Raw genomic sequence first — 20380 nt, 5'->3', positions numbered from 1 at the left:
GTCTATGAGAAAACATGGTATTTTCAATTTGAAATTGATAAATAAGTTGAAAATTTTCTTTTTTTTTTTTTTTTTTTTTTTTTTTTGAGACGGAGTCTCGCTCTGTCACCCAGGCTGGAGTGCAGTGGCCGGATCTCAGCTCACTGCAAGCTCCGCCCCCCCGGGTTTATGCCATTCTCCTGCCTCAGCCTCCCGAGTAGCTGGGACTACAGGCGCCCGCCACCTCGCCCGGCTAGTTTTTTGTATTTTTTAGTAGAGACGGGGTTTCACCGTGTTAGCCAGGATGGTCTCGATCTCCTGACCTCGTGATCCGCCCGTCTCGGCCTCCCAAAGTGCTGGGATTACAGGCGTGAGCCACCGCGCCCGGCCTGAAAATTTTCAACTGTATTTATTTTAGTAAGCTTACAGAATCATCAACTATTTGAACTAAAAAAATCCATTGGAATTATATAGTGTACACACACACACACACACACACACCCCACGCCCCAATACAGATGGGGAAACAGAGACTTAGAGGAACTTGAACAGGACCACACAGCAAGCAAATGGCAGTGCCAGGATTAAAAACAGCTGGGAATGCAGCTCTTAAGACAGCACTCTTTCCTCTGGGCAAGCTCTGTCATGGATGTAAGAAACTGATGCTTTCTGAAAGGATGCTGCCACCTAGTTCTAGTGGAAGCACTGAGGAAAGGGAAATCACCTTTGTTGCATACAGGGATGGCCATGTTTTGGAAGACACAATTTGAACTGGGGCATCAGTAAGCCTGTGTGATAAAAGACATACAGAGAGACAGTATGACCGCTGGTGCCAGAAACACCTGGATCTAAATACTGGTTCCCTCATTCATTAACTGGATAATCCTGAGCACATTACTTAAGTACCAGGTTTCTTCCTCTGTAAATTGGGGTAGTAAAATTAACAATCTCTTTGGGTTGTAGTGGGGATTAAATTCTTTACTATATATTAAGTGCTTAGAATGACGTGAGGCACATGGTGCCATTGTACGTGTTGGTTGTTATTTAAAATGTACTTTTCTTTCAAACCAACATTTTGGCAGGAATCAAATGAAACAGGAGTGGGTGTGTAGACTTCTTGCTTTCACCATTTTAGCCCACTCACTTCTACCTTTGTCATGGGGTTGATGGTAGCACAGATAATGGGCAGAAAATGCAAACTGTGCCTGATTCCAAATTGTGCACTTACTACAAAAGCCCATTTAAACAACAGTTCTATTGTATACACTTGCAAATGTCAAAATTGCAACTTGCACAAATTATCTCCAAAATTGGAGAACTCAGCTGAAAACACTGCAATTGCTGTACAAGTGTTGGACCTGAACTGGATGGATAACTCCCTTTGCTGGAGATGCCAGGGGGAAGGATAACAGGAGCCTAAAGAGGGTAGGTGAGAATGCAAAAATGAATAGCACACACCCATACTGGGACAGTGAGGTTAGCTGTTCATTTAGTTCTGACCTCTTTCATAAGTTAAGGAAGATCATTAAGCAAAGTTTAGACCAGTATTACTGTCAAAATCATGACCCTAAAATCTAAGGGTTTCTCCTTTGGGTCTTTCTCCTTCTACAAATAAAATCCAAACTCTTTGAGGTGGTATCTGAGGCATTTTCCAAAGATGCACCTATTTGCCCAGGTTTCCTCTCTTTCCACTCCCCATCACACAAACTTTAATCCTGCCACTTAAGACCTTATATCACCCACCATGCATTACAGCATGATCCCTCATCTCTCATGACCTTGCTCACGCTAGTCTTCTACATGCGGTATTCTTCTCTTGGCCCCTTCTTCACCCGTCAGAGTTTTAATCATCCTCTAAATGTTGCCACCTCAGTGGTGAGCACTTCTTCAACTCCCCACGGGAGTGTCTTGTCTTCTCTATGAAGACATTTACTACATTGTTTTGTGATCTACGTGATAGCATGTAGACGGTTTTTCTTCACCCCTAACTTTAAGCCCACTGTACCTTCTCAGTAAACAATTTCTGAATAAATGGATGGAAGGAAGAAAGGAATGGAGGAAGAAAGGAAGACATTATATATTTTTTTAAAGCATGTTAGAATATCCATGTCTAGGCATTTTAAAAACTGATGGCAATAAAGCAAATCTTACTGGGAGAAGGTAAATAAAAATAATATTAAACATTTGACAATAGAACTGCAGAAGGAAAAGCTCTGTCATTGTGATGTGGTGTTTTGTAAAGATCTGTCTTCTTGTGAGCAAGAACTGAGGTGATAAAAATGAAAATCAGTTCATTAAAGAGTATAGGTTTTGTAACTTAAAAATCTTGAACGTTGCTGTTCCATCATCTATTTGATATTTCTTAAGGGATTGAATATTTCTTATTCAATCTCTGTCTCATCTGTTCTAGACACAGTGACTTGGACAGTGGCAACACCCTATGGAGTAAGATATGCATGCCAATATCTGTGTGCATTTTGTCTTAAAGACTCACTTTCAATAAAAATTATTTTTATATTGCTATTCTGAGGGGCAAGAGAGAGAGAGTTGAGATTTTATGGCACTAGAAGACCAAGGCCATTTTTGTCACTGAGAATCCAACTGGAAGATTGGTATAATTAAAATAAGACAAAGAAAAATGCAGGAAGGAAGAGAACTGACCTGTCCTGGGATGGAAAATGTGTTCTGCTCAGAGTGTCCAGCAGTATGCATGGAAGTGAGAGGAGTAGGCCAGGAATGGGTCATCTCCTAATGAGGAAAAATAAAGCAAACTTTATTTCAGGGCACATAAAAAATCAAGCCCTTTTTTGGCACTAAACAGGGTAGGTCCTTTATAAATACTAACTTAATTGACCTAATATTTAAGGTGAATTTAAAATCATTTGGACCATCCAGCAGATGCTTGCACACTGCCAGTGACAGGGAGCTTGCTACTGCTTGAAGCAGTCTGCTCCATGTTGAGACAGCCTGATCAGGTTATTTTTCCTTCTTTTGTGAGTTAAAAACTTGTTCCTCAGGAAGTTCTACCTATATATTGTATTTTGGAGCTGCACAGAATGCATCTCCTTCTTCTTTTGAATGACAAGCCTTCAGCTGTTGGAAGATAGTAATCCTATCCCCCAGCATTGTCTCTTCTCCAGGTTGAGACATTCTCAGCTTGTTCATTCATTTATTGGGAACCTTCAACTTTTCTTCTAATGCTCAATTTCTGTACTCTGTCACTATCTTTGGTGCTTCCAGGAGGAACTCCAGATTGCCTGGGGCTCTTCTAACTCATGGTATCCTGTTCCAGGTGTGATCTGTCAGCTCAAGGGAGGACAGTACTGTCACCGCCTTCTGATGCTCATCTTCTCTTGATACAGCCCAACAGGTAGTGACCCGTGATGCACATACTGTGGGTTTTTCCATGCAAAGATGAAGCCGCTGAGGGGAATTCTTCCTCATTCATAGAGGTTACTATGTGATTGGTAGCCCAGTTCCACACAGCCATACACATAGACAGTGTATTTGTGAGTTCAAGTCTCAAAACAGGAAAAGCCCCTTAGGCTCCCATCCTCTGCTATCAGCAGGGGCACCCTCTCAGCTCTTTCAAATACTCAGTTTGAAAGAAGTGCTGCTCAAATCTTACTTGAGTCTTAGGGCATGTGGCCAACATGCTTTACGCTAAGAGCAAGGATAATTGAATCACATGCTCAAAGCCCCAGCAACAGAAAGATGATAAGTTTTGTGAAGCAGGAGGGAGTCAGTATGTGTTGGAGTCGTCATTTTCTTATGTAAACATTAAGCATTAAAAAAGTCATGATAGAAATAAAGTAGGGATTTGGGGAGGGATGGAGGAGATCGAAATTTATGAAAGTCTTTTTTAATAAGTTACATAATACCTGTTTTTTTTTCCAGTTTTTATAAGTAACATAATTAGTCATTTCAAAGGTAATATTAATAAGAACTCTCAGGTAGCACTAAAACAAGGTTTTTTTCCTTCTATAATTACTCAGTTCAAAAAGAGTCTTTGATGTATGAAGAGCTGTAATGCAAAGAGATACTTCAAAGATTCATTCGCAGTGGCACTGCTGAAGCAGAATTTGTAAGTATTATTCAGACAAGGATTGAATTTTACCTAGCACTATTTAAAAAGGAGGAGGTAAGTACATTAAAAATGCATACACAATTTAGAGGAGATACTTAACCTACTTAAGAGATAGACTACTTCCAAGTGTTTTTGAGTTGTGCATTTGTATCCAGTTGATACAATTCATGACAAATCCTACTCATGTATTCATCAAAACTGGCCGCAAAGTAAATATATGTGACAACAGTTTAAAGTTGAATTCTAATTACTCTGAGTTTTAAAAATACTCAATGATCTCTTCTACAATTTAGATGGTTTTTCCTGATTAAGGCTGGTCTCCAAAACAGTCAGATCATTTAAAATATATAGCTTGGGATGGGGGAGATGTTGGTATAAGGTTACAAAGTTTCAGTTTGAAGGAGCAACTTCTGAAGATCAGTTGCATAACATGGTGACTACAGTTATTTATAGTAATAATGTACTGTATACTTGAAAATTGCTAAGCCAGAGTTTAAATTGTTCTCACCATAAAAAAAGTATCTGAGGTGGACTGGGTGCAGAGGCTCACGCCTGTAATTCCAACACTTTGGGAGGCTGAGGTGGGCAGATCACGAGGTCAAGAGATCAAGACCATCCTGGCCAACATGGTGAAACCCCGTGTCTACTAAAAATACAAAAATTAGTTGGGCGTGGTGGCATGTGCCTATAGTCTCAGCTACTTGGGAGGCTGAGGCAGGAGAATTGCTTGAACCTGGGAGGCGGAGGTTGCTGTGTACCGAGATTGTGCCACTGCACTCCATCCTGGTGACAGAGCGAGACTCTGTCTCAAAAAAAAAAAAAAAAAAAAAAGTATGTGAGGTGATGGATATGTAAATTAACTTGATGTAATCATTCCACGATGTATATACATATCAAAACATCATGTTTTACCCCATAAGTATATATAATTTTTGTCAATTACAATAATTTTTTTCAAAATAAATAAAATATAGTTCATATTTAGCCAGAGTCAATAAAACAGCAGTAAGTCTCTTCCAGGAAAAGGAGTGTTGTCTGTTTTCAGCAACTACTGGGTATAACTAAATTGATTAGAGGCTTGGTTTTATCCCCTTTCACCACTGATTTTAGAGGTGTGTCTCTGGGTTTATTGAAAAGTGTTTCAGACACCGGGAAGAATCAAGTCACTTCTCAAAGGTGTACCATTTCCCCCAGGTTTTCTGTGTTTACTCGGAGGCAGAATCTGATTATCTTGAACTACCAGTGGAGTGCACCACCCTGTTAGCCAATCCACATGGAACTGCACAAACTTCTGCATTTACAATTACAACTGATTTCAAACTGTATTTGAAAATGTGAAATTTCATGAAACAGCACACTGAGTCCATGTTACCGCTGATGCATTTGATTACAGTAGGCAGGATGTAGTTGAAAGGAATATAATTTCCTGAAAGAATATCTTCTGCAAAGGACTCTGGAGCAAGCAAGCTCTTTCACTTCTCAAAATGAGTTAGACTTGTAAAGTGTGGCATGCTCATGGCAGATATTCCATTGTTATCCTTTTTATTAACACTTGAAGGATATTAATCTATTTTATGTTCTTGCTATTCCTAAGATAAGACACCTATGCAATCTTACCCAACTTTACTAATTCTTCACCCAGTCATGAAGTAGGGATGAACCCCTGCTCCCAAAATGTTGCCACAGCTTTTATAACAAGATCCAATGATGAGTACCTGTATACAACACCAAGAATCACTTCTGTTTTAAGAAAAATAAGTCACACACACACACACAAACACACACACACACACATCTGAGACTGGTCTGAACTTCCACAAAGAAGCACGGATTTATGTTTGGGATCCTTTGATAATTTGAGAGAGAGACAGAGAGAGAGAGAGAAAGCAAGTAGGGATTCATATTCTCAATGGGCAACTGAGGTAATGGGGGTTCCAAGAGGTGAGGTCACTTATACACAGCCTTACATTTAGTAGCAAGTGAAGGTTGATTACTGGTACAAGAGTGCACACTTTCCACTATAACAAATATGTGTCCCTTTGTAAGATTGACTAACATGGATAATGAAGAAAAGACTAAGGAATACTGTTTTATCTTTTAGTATTTAGCAAAGAATAGATTTCATAAGTGATAGAGCATTCTACATAACTTCTAATAATAGGAAGACACTTATATTAATGTGATATGAAGACTCCAAAGTCAAACCCCACAAAATCACAAAAGGCTCAATTTTCCACCATGTTATCCATACAATAGGTCATGGCTAGGAGTCAAAACAAATCCAAAACCACTTGCAGGTATCCTTGCTTTGCCCAATTTAGACAAAAAAGCTGGGTATGCCACAGGCTGAAGGGCAAAAGACAGTCTATGTTCCAGGCTTTGCTAATCTCAAATGGATCCTGTACTCATCTAACACACAGCTTACCTGAATAGCTGTTATCTCAAGTAACTAGTATGTTGTCACAAGCTTTACCTTATTCACCTTTGTATCTCTCCTGCCTAGTGTGTAATAAGTAATTGGTTGGTCTTTTGGTACCAGAAATGAAACAGGCAGGGATTAGCCTCACACTCTTTTCACAGACAAGAAATCGAAGCACAAAGAGGTAAAGTGACTTGTCCAAGGTCACACAGCAAATGGCAGATCTGTTTGGTGGATTCTTTGCATTTGTTCTACTAATTTTTTTTTTTTTTTTTTTTTTGAGATGGAGTCTCGCTTTGTCGCCCAGGTTGGAGGGCAGTGGCGCCATCTTGGCTCACTGCAACCTGCGCCTCCCATGTTCCAGTGATTCTCCTGCCTCAGCCTCCCGAGTAGCTGGGACTACAGGTACGTGCCACCCTGCTTGGCTGATTTTTGTATTTTTTAGTAGACACAGGGTTTCACCATGTTGGCCAGGCTAGTCTCAAACTCCTGACTTTGTGATCTGTCTGCCTCGGCCTCCCAAAGTGCTGGGATTACAGGCGTGTGTAGCCATTATAAGCCAGTCACTGGGACATGGAAAGGATAAAGTCAAGGACCTCTTTTTGAAGTGTTCACTGCCTGACATGTGAATCACCTTAAGAGGGGAATGAGCAAAGGTGCAGAGAACAAGGTGGTGGGGAAAGTCACTGTTCTAGGCATTTGGAAAAGGCTTCAATAATTGAAGTGAGAGGAGCAGTGTTTGTGAGCACACATGTGTGTTATGTGTGTGTGAGTGTGTGTGTATTCCTTTTACAGGCTATCATTATACCTGGCACATAGTAGCTGTTCAAATGGTGTGTTTAGGTTAAGCATAAATATTAAGATACTTACTGCAAAAGAGCTCAAACTGAAGAGATGATTAGGGTGATTTTTCAAATGACCACCTTAATGAATGCTAATGATGATGATAGTTCACATATTTCATTGTTGTTGTGATACTCAGAGAGAGCCCCAAAAGCAACTTGGACTAAGTATTAAGATAGGGAGAACTTAACTCAAGCCTAGCTCTGCCAAAAGCTATGTGGGTGGCCCTGGTCAAGTTGCTTGTCCATTCTGGGCCTCAGCTTTCCTGCTTATAACATGTGGGCTTTGACTCGGATGGCCTCTAGTTCTCCCAGTTAGCAATACTGTTCATCTCTGATTCTACCTATTCTGCCTACCTCACAGGCTTGACATAAGGGAAAGCAAATGAATAAGTGTGTAAGGGCTTTGGAAACCATATAGTGTTGTACACATTCAAACTTCATTGCTACCAGCCCCACAGGTGTGGCTATGGCATTGTCAGTATGAGCCTACATGCCTTGGCTTAGCAACCAGGCAGCTTGGGATCTGCCCAAGACTCAAGATGGAGCTTGCATACACCTTTCTCCCTTCCCTCTACTAAAATACCAAGAAAGTAATAAATTCAATTTTGGAAGTATTCACAAATTCTCATGATTAAGAATAAGCGTGAACAGCTGAGTGGCTCAAATAAAAATATGGTTGAATAGAAGAATACATCTGCAAAATCGGGTTCAAGTTTATCAATATTTTCACAGGAAATCAGAAGTAAAGGACAAACGAGTCATGGTAACTAACCTTGGTGTCTGACTTACATTGGAGGGGCCCTCCCTTCCTTGCTTCCTTCCTTCTTCCCTCCTTCCTTCAGTTTTTCTTTTCTTTCCTTCTTTTATTTTTTAGTTTTGCTTTACAGATTGCGTACTCCCAAAAGGTATCCTACTGAGTAGCTTTACAAGCCACGACAGACTAAGGATGAAGAAACATCAGCATCTTTCCTTCTCCAAAACTAAATTAAACCTGAAAACATTTATGTGAGTGAGGTCTTCTTATTACACTGCTGAATCTGTTTATTTATCTAAAGGTCCTTATGCATTTACAAAAACATATATGTGTGTGCGTGTGTGGAGGAGGTATTAATGACTTACCAGAAAGACCTAATTTGTTTGAATGAATGATTTAGACCCTTTGCATCCATGATTCTTGACAGTTCTGTGAGGAGCCAGAAATGAGGGAATGAAGCAGCTAAGCACCAGGTTGCAAGGGAATAAGGCACAAGGGCCCTTAGGATGCCTAGAAAGGGCTTCCCTGGGGCTAGGGTTCAGGAGAGCAGCAAACAAATCATTCCTTGGCCCTCAATCTGCTATCAATTGCTAACCGGCCTGTAGGATGCTCTGCTCCTCCCTGATAGGAGAGCAGAGCCAGGCAGGGGCATTAGCACCCTTATCTGCAGCAGCAGTGGGGCTGTTAATAGGAAATGGACAACAATAGCAGGAGTAGGGTTAAGATGGGTCCATGGAGGGAGCCACACAGCCATTTGTAAAAGGATCCAGGGAGCTGGATGTGATCTGCACAGGCTGCTGCTCCCAGTGTGGTGCGCCAGAATGTAGCCAGGCTGCTGTGCAGCCTCTACAGACACAGGAACTTGCCTGCTTCTCCTACTAGAGCCCCTCAGGCAGGCTTCAGAAGGACAGGGGCCCTTTGCTGAGGATCAGGGAGCTTGGCTATTCCAAATGAAATTCCCCCTGGAGGGAAGTAGGGCATGTGGGAAGAGTTACTGATCTTTTTCCTCTCAGGGTCCTCTCAGAGAGCTCTCCTGGATGTCCCATCTCAGTGGGGGCATGGGAATACTGCAGTATCTCTAAGGGACAGCTACCAGAAGGGTAAGAGCTTGGAAAGCTCATCTCATGTATACATACACATTAAAGAAACAGGGAAAGTTTAGTCCACAGAAAAGGGAGAGTGAGGAGTGTCTTTAAATCCATGAAAGTCTTTCATATGAAAGACATTTGAGACCTGCTTTGTGAAACAAGAGGTTAGGACTGGCTGTATGGGTAAAGTTATCAGAGGACCAATTTTTGCTCAAACTAAGAAAATTTCCAATCATGTGAGCTTTCCGATCATGGAGCCTACTGCCTTAGAAGGCAGTGAGCAGTTCATCTCTGAAGGGGAAATGTCCTCTGCCTAGAGAAGTGAAAAGGGATTCCTAAAAGGTGGCAGAGTGGGTGTTTGGCGGAGTGGGTGTTGTGAACCAACTGTACTGCTTTACCTAACCAGATAATCATACATTTCACTTCTGCAAAGTCAAAGATATATATGAGAAGATGCAAAACTGAATCTGGAGCAGTTGTTTTACATGACATGTAAACACGGCTGACTAAACTGGCTAAGGAAATTTATCATTCTCTCAGGGATGGGGTGGGGGGAACACGCTGAGGGGGAGCCTATTGTCTCACAGTGAGACAGCTAACAGCCCAATTTGTCTGATTGTTTGCTGAGCTCTTAGAAAATCTAACAACAGTGGAACCATAGAGTTTCCTGGGCTTGATCACTAACCATTCCTGCCAAGCTTCTCTAGTGGTCAAAACTCTGTTCCATTCAATTGAATGAATATTCTTCTGTTTGGAATGCTGTTAAGACAGTCTCCTGAGATTGCTCCTCTGATTTCCATGCAAGTGCTCATAGAGATGAAGTGTAAAATCAACTGTTACATTAAACATAACTTCTCGGCCATGGCATAACAATGGGTCAACGCAAAATGCAATTCTTTTAAAAGTTTCTAACATTAACTTATGATTTCAATGGCATGGTATAAAAACCCTAGCGATGTTTCTTCAAATAAATAATTGAATTCTTTATTCAAACTCTTTAGTGCTGGCATTTGTTTAAGGGAATCTGTAAATATTCTCCTTCGGACCCAGGACTGTACATGCAAAAAGTTCAGCTCACATTGGCTGCCTTCATCCTGGCAGACCCAACCAAGGGTTCCATTGAAAAAGAGCCCTAATTATAATGTACAATTGGGAAGTATAGTGATCAGTATTCTGAATCTCCACTGTGTACTCAATCAGGAAATCAATCAAGCCCTCTTCTTGCCTTTGCCAGATGCAATCAATTCCATTTCACCCACTGAATATGACAGGAACATATATGACCATGTGCAGGGCCTATTCATGCAACTTTTTTTGGCCCCATTACTCCTCGGGCATTCTACATTCAGACACTGCAAAGAAAGGTCTCCAAAGGTAAATACGAGGGAACAGAGCACTATAGTGATATACTGGGCAGAATTCAACCAGACCTTTTTAGTTCAGTAAAAGGTTTCAGCAGCAGCAACCTGAGGCCACAACTATCTAACTAATAGTATTTGACTCCCTAAACACGATTGCCTTGTAAATTTTAATCTTTATTAAGACCTTCGTCTTTGTCTAAATTAGGTTGAACCAGTCAGAATAGAAGACTGAACACCCCACTAGGAAATGTTATCAGATTGAACAACATTGAATTGTTTGCCTTGTTTGGTATAGGCAGAATTAACACAATTTCAAAGGTTAGAAATGTAAGAACTGGCCACTGAGAAACTGTTCTGCAAAGAGCAGTAGCAAAAAGGGAATCAAGGTAGAGGGCTTTTGTTAAGTGGTCCAGTTCAGGTATCTGAGGATTCTGGGGTTTCTTGAGGGTCAGTTCTTAACATTTCTAGCCCTTGAAATTGTTTCTTACATTCTTAAGCTAATTTTGACATCAGATCATTGTAACTCTTTTCAAAGGTGATTTTTAACTGCATTGTTGAATTTCCAGCTCTTCTGTTTCAAATTATTTTCCCATCAATTACATCCAATGACTATCACTTAAAATATACTGATTTGAGATAATTCGCCTGGCTTTCATAACACTACAGCCATGTGGTTTTTTTTTTTCTTTCAGAGTCACTTCACAAGATGGAATGAGATGCTATATCCTCACAGCATGAGATGTTTCTTAATGGTTACCTTCCAATTTGCTCCTTTAGCACAAACTCAGGCAAACCAACTTGATAAAACTCATACACTTTCATTGGCTTCTTCTCCAGCACCATTTCTAATAATCTATATCTAATTTCATTCATTCAGAAAACATTTATTGAGCATCTACTCCTTGCAAGGTATCTAACAGCCACGAAGCTAGACTAGGTCCCGGTACAGGGTCTGGTGTTACTCTCGGTAGGTAGAGTATTGATAACTGGAATGAGAGTAAGGTAATAACAATTACCAGTTACCATTCGAAGTAGAAATAAAATAAGCCCATCAAAGTTAATTTTTTTAAGAGAATAATGCACAATTTGTTATATGTTTCAGAAATTGCCAAAGGGATTTGTTGATTTCACATTGTTGGAGAGATACAGTGTCAATGCAGCAACACAGCAGTCCTTTAGAAAACCAGCTTATGCTATAAGTGAAAGGTACTAGAGAATGACAACTCTAGGCAAAGGGGGACAGAAGGATACATTTCACACAATCCTCAGTCTAAGCCTTTTCAAAGAATTACACAAGGCATGTTAGTATTCCATTTCTAAGGGCTGCTGTAGCTTTTCAAACATGATAGCTTTCTTGTAGTTTACACTTATCACATTAAGAAAAATGGTAATGAGGAGTTCATGACAACTGCTTTTAGAAGGGACAAAGGCTCAATTGCTGGGGAATAAAGAAGTAATATCTATTTTCATGGAAAGAAGCCTCCAGTGAAGAACTTGGCTATAGCTTTGGTCTCTCATTATTCCTGAGCTCAGTAAAAATAAGGTACCAGGCTGCTAATATAGCTGAAACTCCATCCAATATGATTTGCATGGAATTGTCTTTCCTCTGAAACAACTATTTCAATCTTAGAATCACAGTGCCAGGGGGATGAAAGAGAACTGGTTTGTCCCATTCACATGAAATTAACTAACAAATCTATCACAAGATGACAGTCTAACTACTGAACACCAGGCCCTCTCTCCCGTCCCCCACCCACAGACACCCCTCAATAAAAATAAAAATAAACCAACAGAGGTATCAAATTCCTTGCAGTAGCCTGAATTTAACAACATCAAAACCACTACTAAGTCACAGTGAAACTGATTCAGAAAGCCCCCTCCAAGTATTCCAAGCCCCTAATAGGTTGAGTATTTCTGAATGCCTGGACAGTCACTCCTCTCCCCAGATTCGTTTTTCTCTACAATTCCCCCAAATAACGGAAAATAAATAGCATCTGTATTCCATATTAACAGTGGCAAAAACACAGCACAAGTGAGAGGCATATTTTTTTTCTAAAAGGATATTTGACTGATGAAAAAGGAGAACTTTCTAAACTCTGTATGAACACTGGGGGCCAGTGGTATGTACAAAAATGTGGCCCCAAAGGCATGCTATAAAGCTTCAATCCTGTGTTAAACCCAGGAAAGCAGGTCCCTCTCTGCCTTGGTATAAACAGCAACTTGCCAGTGTAAGCTACAAGTAGCTAGTGATTCATACCTGATATTTTATACTAAGCATTTGTTAAAAATCAATCAAATCTGATTATTGGATTTCACCACCAAGTCTTTTTCTTTAATTAAAAGGTAACAATCACACAGGGAGACTATTATAAAAGTTTATTTTATTAATAGTTTCCCATTGACATTTTTTAGGGATCCACATTTGTACTTCAAAACATTTACTCACCATAAGGAAGGGGTGCATTCCAACTACCCCCACCCCCTGCCCCTTGCAAGCTTTCTAATAACCGTCTGAGAATCCACTGCCCATGGATGTCTCTAAATCCTCTTTAAACCTCTATCGTTTTTTGGCCTAAAACATCTTTTGGGGTAACCAGATCAATACTTTTACTCCTGGCTATAAATTTATCAAAGCACCAAATAGAAGATTCAAAGGGAACAATGTCAAACCCTTATACCCAGGAAGGTTTTGGTGCAAATGAAACATTGGTCTTGAAGTAAATAAATACCTCAAGGAGAACTCTACCCCACCTGCAACACACACATAAACCTGGATGTCTCAGGCCTGGGATTCCAACTGTTACTTGTAATCAATTTGTAACTCTTGTCCAAAAGCCAGTTGCCAACCAGTGCCGCAACACATTGCCCTCCTACTCCCACCCCCACCACTGCCTCCTGCTCATCTAGTCTCTCCTTCATTCGTATTAAAGAAGGAAAGAAATGTGCAAAATGATTTAAAAAACCCCCAAAACCCTGGTCAGAGATTTGCAAGCCACCCACAGAGACTGCTATACAGCTGACAAAAACCAACCTGGCAGGGTCTCTGGGCTAATTAAACAAATTTGACAATTTGAAAAGCTGCAACGTGCCTTATGAACTATGGAGTGGTCAAAAATGGAAAAAAAAAAACCCCACTCTATTAAAGACATGAAAGGAGCTTACTTATTTAATATTCAAGAAAATCACAGGGGCAATCGAAGCTCCTTGGCCAAATCAGATAGAGAGTCTGTGAAGGGTTGAAATATGAAATTCAAAGTTACACTTTGAAAATATTTGGAATTTCTGAATAACAAGAAGAGTCATAATAACAATCCAATAGGAGCTTGTATGTATTTGGGGGTTAGAATTCACTGTTTCATTTATGTTACCAAATTTAATCCACTCAATAATACAGAGAAGTAGTTTTTCTTGTTCTCATTTCATAGGTCAGATAACTGAGTTTTGGAGACAATGTCATGCAGCTCAAGAACCTCTGCCCAAGTGTCTGGCTTTGAGCTCTAGGCTTTGGCCACCATGCTCCATAGGACAGGTTTTCTAAAAGGGAACACTCCAATCGTGTAGCAGGAACAAGGCTCCCTCACCTTTCTGGATGTCCATTATAATTTGGTCGTTATAAGAAGTACATTATCATCATTTTGTGTGTGTGTGTGTGTGTGTGTGTGTGTGTGTGTGTAAGTGGGTATGTGTGTGGTTTTAGAGATGAGGTCTCACTCTGTCACCTCAGAGTGAGTGCTGTGCAATGGTGTGATCATGGCTCACTGCAGCCTCCAACTCCTGGGCTCAAGCAATCCTCCTACCTCAGCCTCCCCATGTAGCTGAGACTACAGGTGTGCACCAACACACCTAGCTAATTAATTTATTTTTATAGACATATGGGTCTCGTTTTGTTGCCCCAGGATGGTCTTGAACTCTTGTTCTCAAGCAATCCTCTCACCTCAGCCTCCCAAAGTGCTGGGATTACATGCATGACCCACATAACCCAATTTATAATTGTTTTCAAACCACTGCCCTTACTCATGCCACATACAAACCAATGGCAAGTATGACGGTCACAAAACCCAAATGGCAAGTCAGTAAAAATAAGCCGATCTCTAAGGAGAGGCACAAATTTATTAAATTTCCCTTGTCACCAGAATGCATTCTAATTAATAGCTTTTTATTCTCCAGCTTTATGGAGGTATAACTGACAAAAGAAATTATTAATATATATTTATGGTATACAACATGAGGTTTTGTTGTATACATACATTGTAACATGATTGCCACAATGAAGCTAATTAATATATCCACAAACTCACATAGCTACCTTTATTTGTTGCTTAAATGTTATGAGAACATTTAAGATCTACTCTTTCAGTAAATTTTGAGTATATAAGACAGTACATCTTCAGAACTTATTTACCCTACATAACTGAAAGTTTGTACAATGAATGGCTTTTCTCAGGACTCAGTCCATTTTAACATTAATAATCCAGATCTCAAGCCCCTGCACTACAGCAAGGTATAGGTAAGCAACTTCCCTTTATGAGGAAATGGGACAATTAAAGTCACTGGAGTTGTCCAAGTGCTGCTGTGGTACTTTCTTTAATGATGCACCTTAGGTGGATGTCTAAAGAGATGGAAACGTTGAAGAGTGCAGGAAAGAGAGAGTGAGAGAGGAAGAGAGAGAGACAGAGAGAGGAAGCAAATATGAATCAAGTCCTGGGTTTTTATAGTACCATTTCTCTCCTAAAAGGGCCATTCAAGGGCCTGAGGTACCCTCTTATTTCCAGAGCCTAGGGATGAAAGCATTATTAATCTTATCAAACACAGGGAAAGACACTTTGCCTGAGGCCTGAATTAGGAGTACATGGGTCCCTGCATTGCCCAACAAACCAGGTGTATGCCTGAAACTTCTCTCGTTTTCTCTCTTTTGTGGGAATACTTGCTTTATCTCTTTCTATCTACTCAGCCTTATTTTTTGTTCTGTCTTATATAGTAGGGGCACTGCTCAGAACTAGAGTCGAATTTGATTAATGTATTGTATATAAGACTCAGGAGGAAATAAATTAGTCAGACATACTCTAAACACAGTCTAGAATACACAGTCAAGAAGGTAAAACAATATTTGGTTTTATTTGACAGTAAAACTCAGAATAAAAACCTAGAACAAATCTGAAGAGATATCTGGGGCAGTTCTGTTCACTGTATCTTTCTACAGTGATGGGAATGTTGAGTTTTGTGTTGTCTAATATGGCAAACACTGGCCACATGTCGCTAACGAGAACTTGAAATGGATGACGAACTGAACTTTTATTTTATTAAAATTTAATTAATTTAAATTCAAATAGCCAGCCACATGTGGTTGGTGTTTCTGTACTGGAGAGTGGAAAAAATTCAACACTTTACAGATGGAGAACCTGAAGCACACAATGGTTAAGAGACTAGCCAAGGGTCACAGAATAAGGTAGTGGCAGGGTCAGAACTAGCTCTGAGGTCCTTTGATGTCCAGTCCAATGTCACTGGCACATTGTTTTCATCTTAATCCCAGTTCTTTCAAAGGCCAATGCTGCATGGTCTCCACTCTATAACACAGGACAGAAGCAGACCAGGCTCTAACAATATCGGGGTGGATTCTCCAGGTGTCAGACCTGCCATTCACTTTTGCATCAAAAGCACTAGGGGTGTGAGGATGTGCTGGGGGCTCCAGGATTAAAGAGCAGCGAGGAGGCTGCAAACTTGGAGTATGGACTAGTTTTTCAGGTGTCCTCTAAACCCAACAGGTCCTGAGAAGTAGTAAGGGAGTTGAATAGAAAATAATCAGAGGCCCAGACAGCCAGGATGCTGTTTTTACACCTTAGCTTTAGATTGGCCTTAGTTATTTATTTTATGATTCTGCAATTTCCAGTTAACATGTTGCCGAGAAAAGAGCAGGATGAGTCTGTTCGTGTTAGTGTGTTCATTCCAATAATGAAGGGGCTTTGGGGAAAGGAGTGTTTAATGGAAGCAACATACAGGTTATCAGCCACACATACACACACACACACACACACACACACACACACACACACCCTGGAGGAATCACTCTAGAGAAGAAAACACATCTTGTGGAAGCTCTTTTCTTGTGATCACAGTGATAATAAGCACAGTGAATGGTGCCAAAACATTATTTGACCGATTTGAAAATCTCTCCCATTGTAGTAGCATATGGGGCCCTGCCTTTATTCAGTACCTTGTTTAAATTGATAATGCCAGCATTATTGTATTTTGAGGAACAATATTAAAAATAGACTATATATATATATATATATATATATAAAAAATAATAATTGTCAATTGAGGATGTGATGACTATCTGGATGCGACATCTGTTACCCCACTGAACGTCAGGATTGATTCAATTGATCTGGCTGGTTAGATGGGTGTCATTTCTTCCTCCTACCACTGCTTCTCTATAGAGAAGAACCCTTCTTAGGTCAAAGGTATAGGAGCAGCTGGGCTTCCCTGCTACAACCTCCAAGGAAGCTCTCAAGGTCCATTTGTAGGAGAACACAGGGTAGTCAAGTTTCTAAGAATCCAGACACATCTAAATGATTGGAGTTGCATTTGGCAGTTTGCCCTTCTTAAAAAGAAATTGGCAATGGAAAAAGCACACAATGGTGATAATATATCATTTGGAGAAATAAGAAATGGAGTCATTAAAATGCCTAATATTTGTATAATTATTCTACTCAGTAAGCACTATTATCTGCTTATTAACTTGTAATATTTTCATGGAAAATCAAATCATTATTATACCTTGGGTGGAAATAACACTATGAGGTCATTTTCTCTAACCACTCCTCTACAAATTTAAGTCATTTAATAAACACACTGCATTTAATCTATGCACTTTTTATGTACCTACACTTGTCACCTTTGTGTGCATGTATGTGGGGGTGTTTTCTGTAATTGGCCAAAGAGACAGAGTAAGGATTTTCACACAGACTATGCCCTAATGGACCTCACATTCTGCCACAAGAAGCAACTCCCCAACATACACACATACAAAGGCAAGTGTAGGTATATAAAAATTGCTATGGGGACCTAGAAGACAGATAGAGAAATTAATTCATTAATATCTATGGTCTCTGTGGTGGATCTTACATGGTGTAAATAGGAGGTCACCAGACAAAGACAGGAGTGGATGAGATCGCAGGCAGAGGGAGGAGGCAACACACAGAGGCAGAGGAGGAGATGGCACATTTGATAAAGGGGGAGAAGTCTGCAATGGATGTGGAAAAGGGCACACAGTTGGAAGAACTGGCAATTCGTGAGGTAGGCATGGGTGGTGACATAAAGGAAGGACTCTGACTGCCAAGATCTGGGTTTGGAAGTTTATCCTCTAGGTACTGGGGGAGCACAGTGCCTCTATTTGAACACTTTCAGTGACAAAGACCTCACCTTTTTCTATCCTTGGACAGATCTACCAATTAGAACAGGGGAGAAAGGAAGGATCTAATTGAGTGCTCCAAGCACTATTCTAGAGGTTTCATATGCATCATGTAATTTAATTGTCCCTATAATTCTGAGAATTAGGACATATTATCACACTTTTGTAAATGAGGTACAAAAATGTTAATTTACCCAAAAACATTCAGCAAGTGAGAAGAGTCGAGCTCTATTCTCTTAACCATGATGCCCTAAACCCCAGAACATTCTTGCTTTTATTGCCCTGATACTTATCCCTCTATAAGTGCCCCTCAAAAGTTGGATTCCACCATTTGAGGCCTTCTATCCCAAATGCACCCTCTGAGCCTCTTTCTTCCACAGGGTAGTCTCTCAGGCAGCCACAGCTTGCTCCCTCTTCTAGTTCAATTTTCTACTGCTTATCTCTTTAGACATTCTAGTTTGGAAACTACCCACTATCCTGGATACTCTTTGCTAAGTGCATTTTAGTTCAGCAATATACCTCTTAAATTGTTTTTTCATTTTTATTTAAGTTCAGGGAGTAAACATGCATGTTTGTTACATGAGTAAATTGCTTCTTAAATATTTTTATGAAAGTAATATAAATTATAAAAATTGAGAAAATATAAAAAAGAAGAAACTCACCCATAATTCTAACTCTAACAAAATAAGAACTATCATTTCAAAATATTTTCCTTCAGTTTCTTTTTAGTCATATTTTTATGGAGATATAATACTTAAGAACATAAAATATTATATTCTGGTTATTTCACTTAACATTATCTCATAGTTTTTCCTCATGTTGTACATCATCAGCAAAGCCATCTTTTTAATGGTTGATTATGATTTTGAATGTATAAATTTGAGTTTGCTTAACTATTCTCCTATTGTTAGATATATAGTAGCATTTTTTGCTATTACAAAGAATCATGTAATGAATAATTTTGTTCACATAGTTTTTCTAGGAGCTTGGATTTTTCTCATAGCATGAATTCTCTAAAGTGGAATTACAGATTACCAGTGTCCCCCTAAAAATAGAGTAGCCAACCTAAATAAATGGAGAGGCACATTGACCAATCCATGAGATGAAAGATGCAACACAGTAAAGATGTTAATTCCCTCAAAATTGATTTATAGATGTAAGGCAATACTAACCAACATTCAAGCAGAATTCTTTATAAACATAAATGATATATCCAAAATTCATATGGAAAGGAAAAGGAACTAGAATAGCTAAACTGTTTTAGGAAAAGAACAAAGTTGGAAGACTCACATTATGTTATTTTCAGACTTACAGTATCTACAGAAATTAAGACATTATCGTATTGGTGAAAGGTCAAGGACATAGACAAGTAGAAGAGACTGGAGAGTCCAGAAATAGACCCACACAAATATGGTCAATTGACTTTTTACAAAAATGCAAAAGCAATTCAATGGAGAAAGATTAAATACAATCTTTTCAATAAATGGTGCTGGAACACAATGAACAATGTAAATCTCAACCTATACCTCACATCACATATCAAAATTAATCCAAAATGAAGACTTAAATAAAACTCTTAGAATAAAACATGGGATATAATGTTTTTGACCTTGAATTAACCCAAAAGTTCTTAGACTTGACAACAAAATAATAATCCATAACATGAAACAAAGATAAATTGGATTTCATCAAAATTAAGAAATTTTGTTCCTAGAAGGATATCACCAAGAGAATGAAAAGACAAGCCACAGCCCGAGAGAAAATATTTGCAAATCACATATCTGACAAATGACTTATGTCCAGAAATAATAAAAACTCTCGAGATTCATTTATGAGGTAACAGACAACTTGATTTAGTAAATGAGTAAATGATTTGAACAGACACTTCATCAAAAAAGATATACAAATGGGAAGTAAGTACATGCTGAGTAAGTGGTCTTTCATACTTGGCTGGTGTAAATGCAAAATGGTACAGCCACTCTAAAAGCAATTTAGTATGGTTTTTATAAATTTAGACATACTCTAAGCGTATGACTCCACAATCCCTCTCCTAGGTATATTCCAAAGATAAATGAAAACATGTGTTCATGCAAAAATCTGTACACAATTACACAATTATTAATACCCACATTATTCATAATCACCAAAAACTGCCTGGTTTGAAATTTTGGCTCTGCCACTGGTTAGCTGTCGAACTTAGAAAGTCACTTAAGCTCAGAGTACTTCCACGTCATTATCTAACAAGGGGATGATAATAGTACTTCCTTCTTGGCATTGATACAGTGATTATATGAGTTGCTATATGTGAAATTCTTCTAACAGTACCAGGTACAAAAAAATGCTAGGTAAGTGGTAACACTATTAGTGTGTACTTTGGATTCAGGCCAACATGAGTTCCAATTCTGTGTCAACTGCTTCATAACCATATGAATATAT

At 39.3% G+C, this 20380-nt stretch overlaps 1 protein-coding gene across 2 annotated transcripts in view; it reads right to left on the bottom strand.

Moving 5' to 3' along the window:
- Positions 1–20380, bottom strand: part of AFF2 (ALF transcription elongation factor 2) — a 498887-nt gene that overhangs the window by 159078 nt on the left and 319429 nt on the right. The window contains exon 5 of one of the 2 annotated variants that reach the window (XM_077988255.1): positions 2641–2727. The exons of the other annotated variant lie outside the window; for it this stretch is intronic. Within the exon in view, the coding sequence (XP_077844381.1) occupies positions 2641–2727 (87 nt within the window). The remainder of the gene's footprint in view (positions 1–2640; positions 2728–20380) is intronic. 2 annotated transcript variants of the gene reach the window in all.

The sequence above is a fragment of the Macaca mulatta genome, chromosome X, assembly GCF_049350105.2.
Source record: "Macaca mulatta isolate MMU2019108-1 chromosome X, T2T-MMU8v2.0, whole genome shotgun sequence".
In the NCBI taxonomy this organism is placed as follows: domain Eukaryota; kingdom Metazoa; phylum Chordata; class Mammalia; order Primates; family Cercopithecidae; genus Macaca; species Macaca mulatta.
This window is presented reverse-complemented; position numbering and strand designations above follow the sequence as displayed.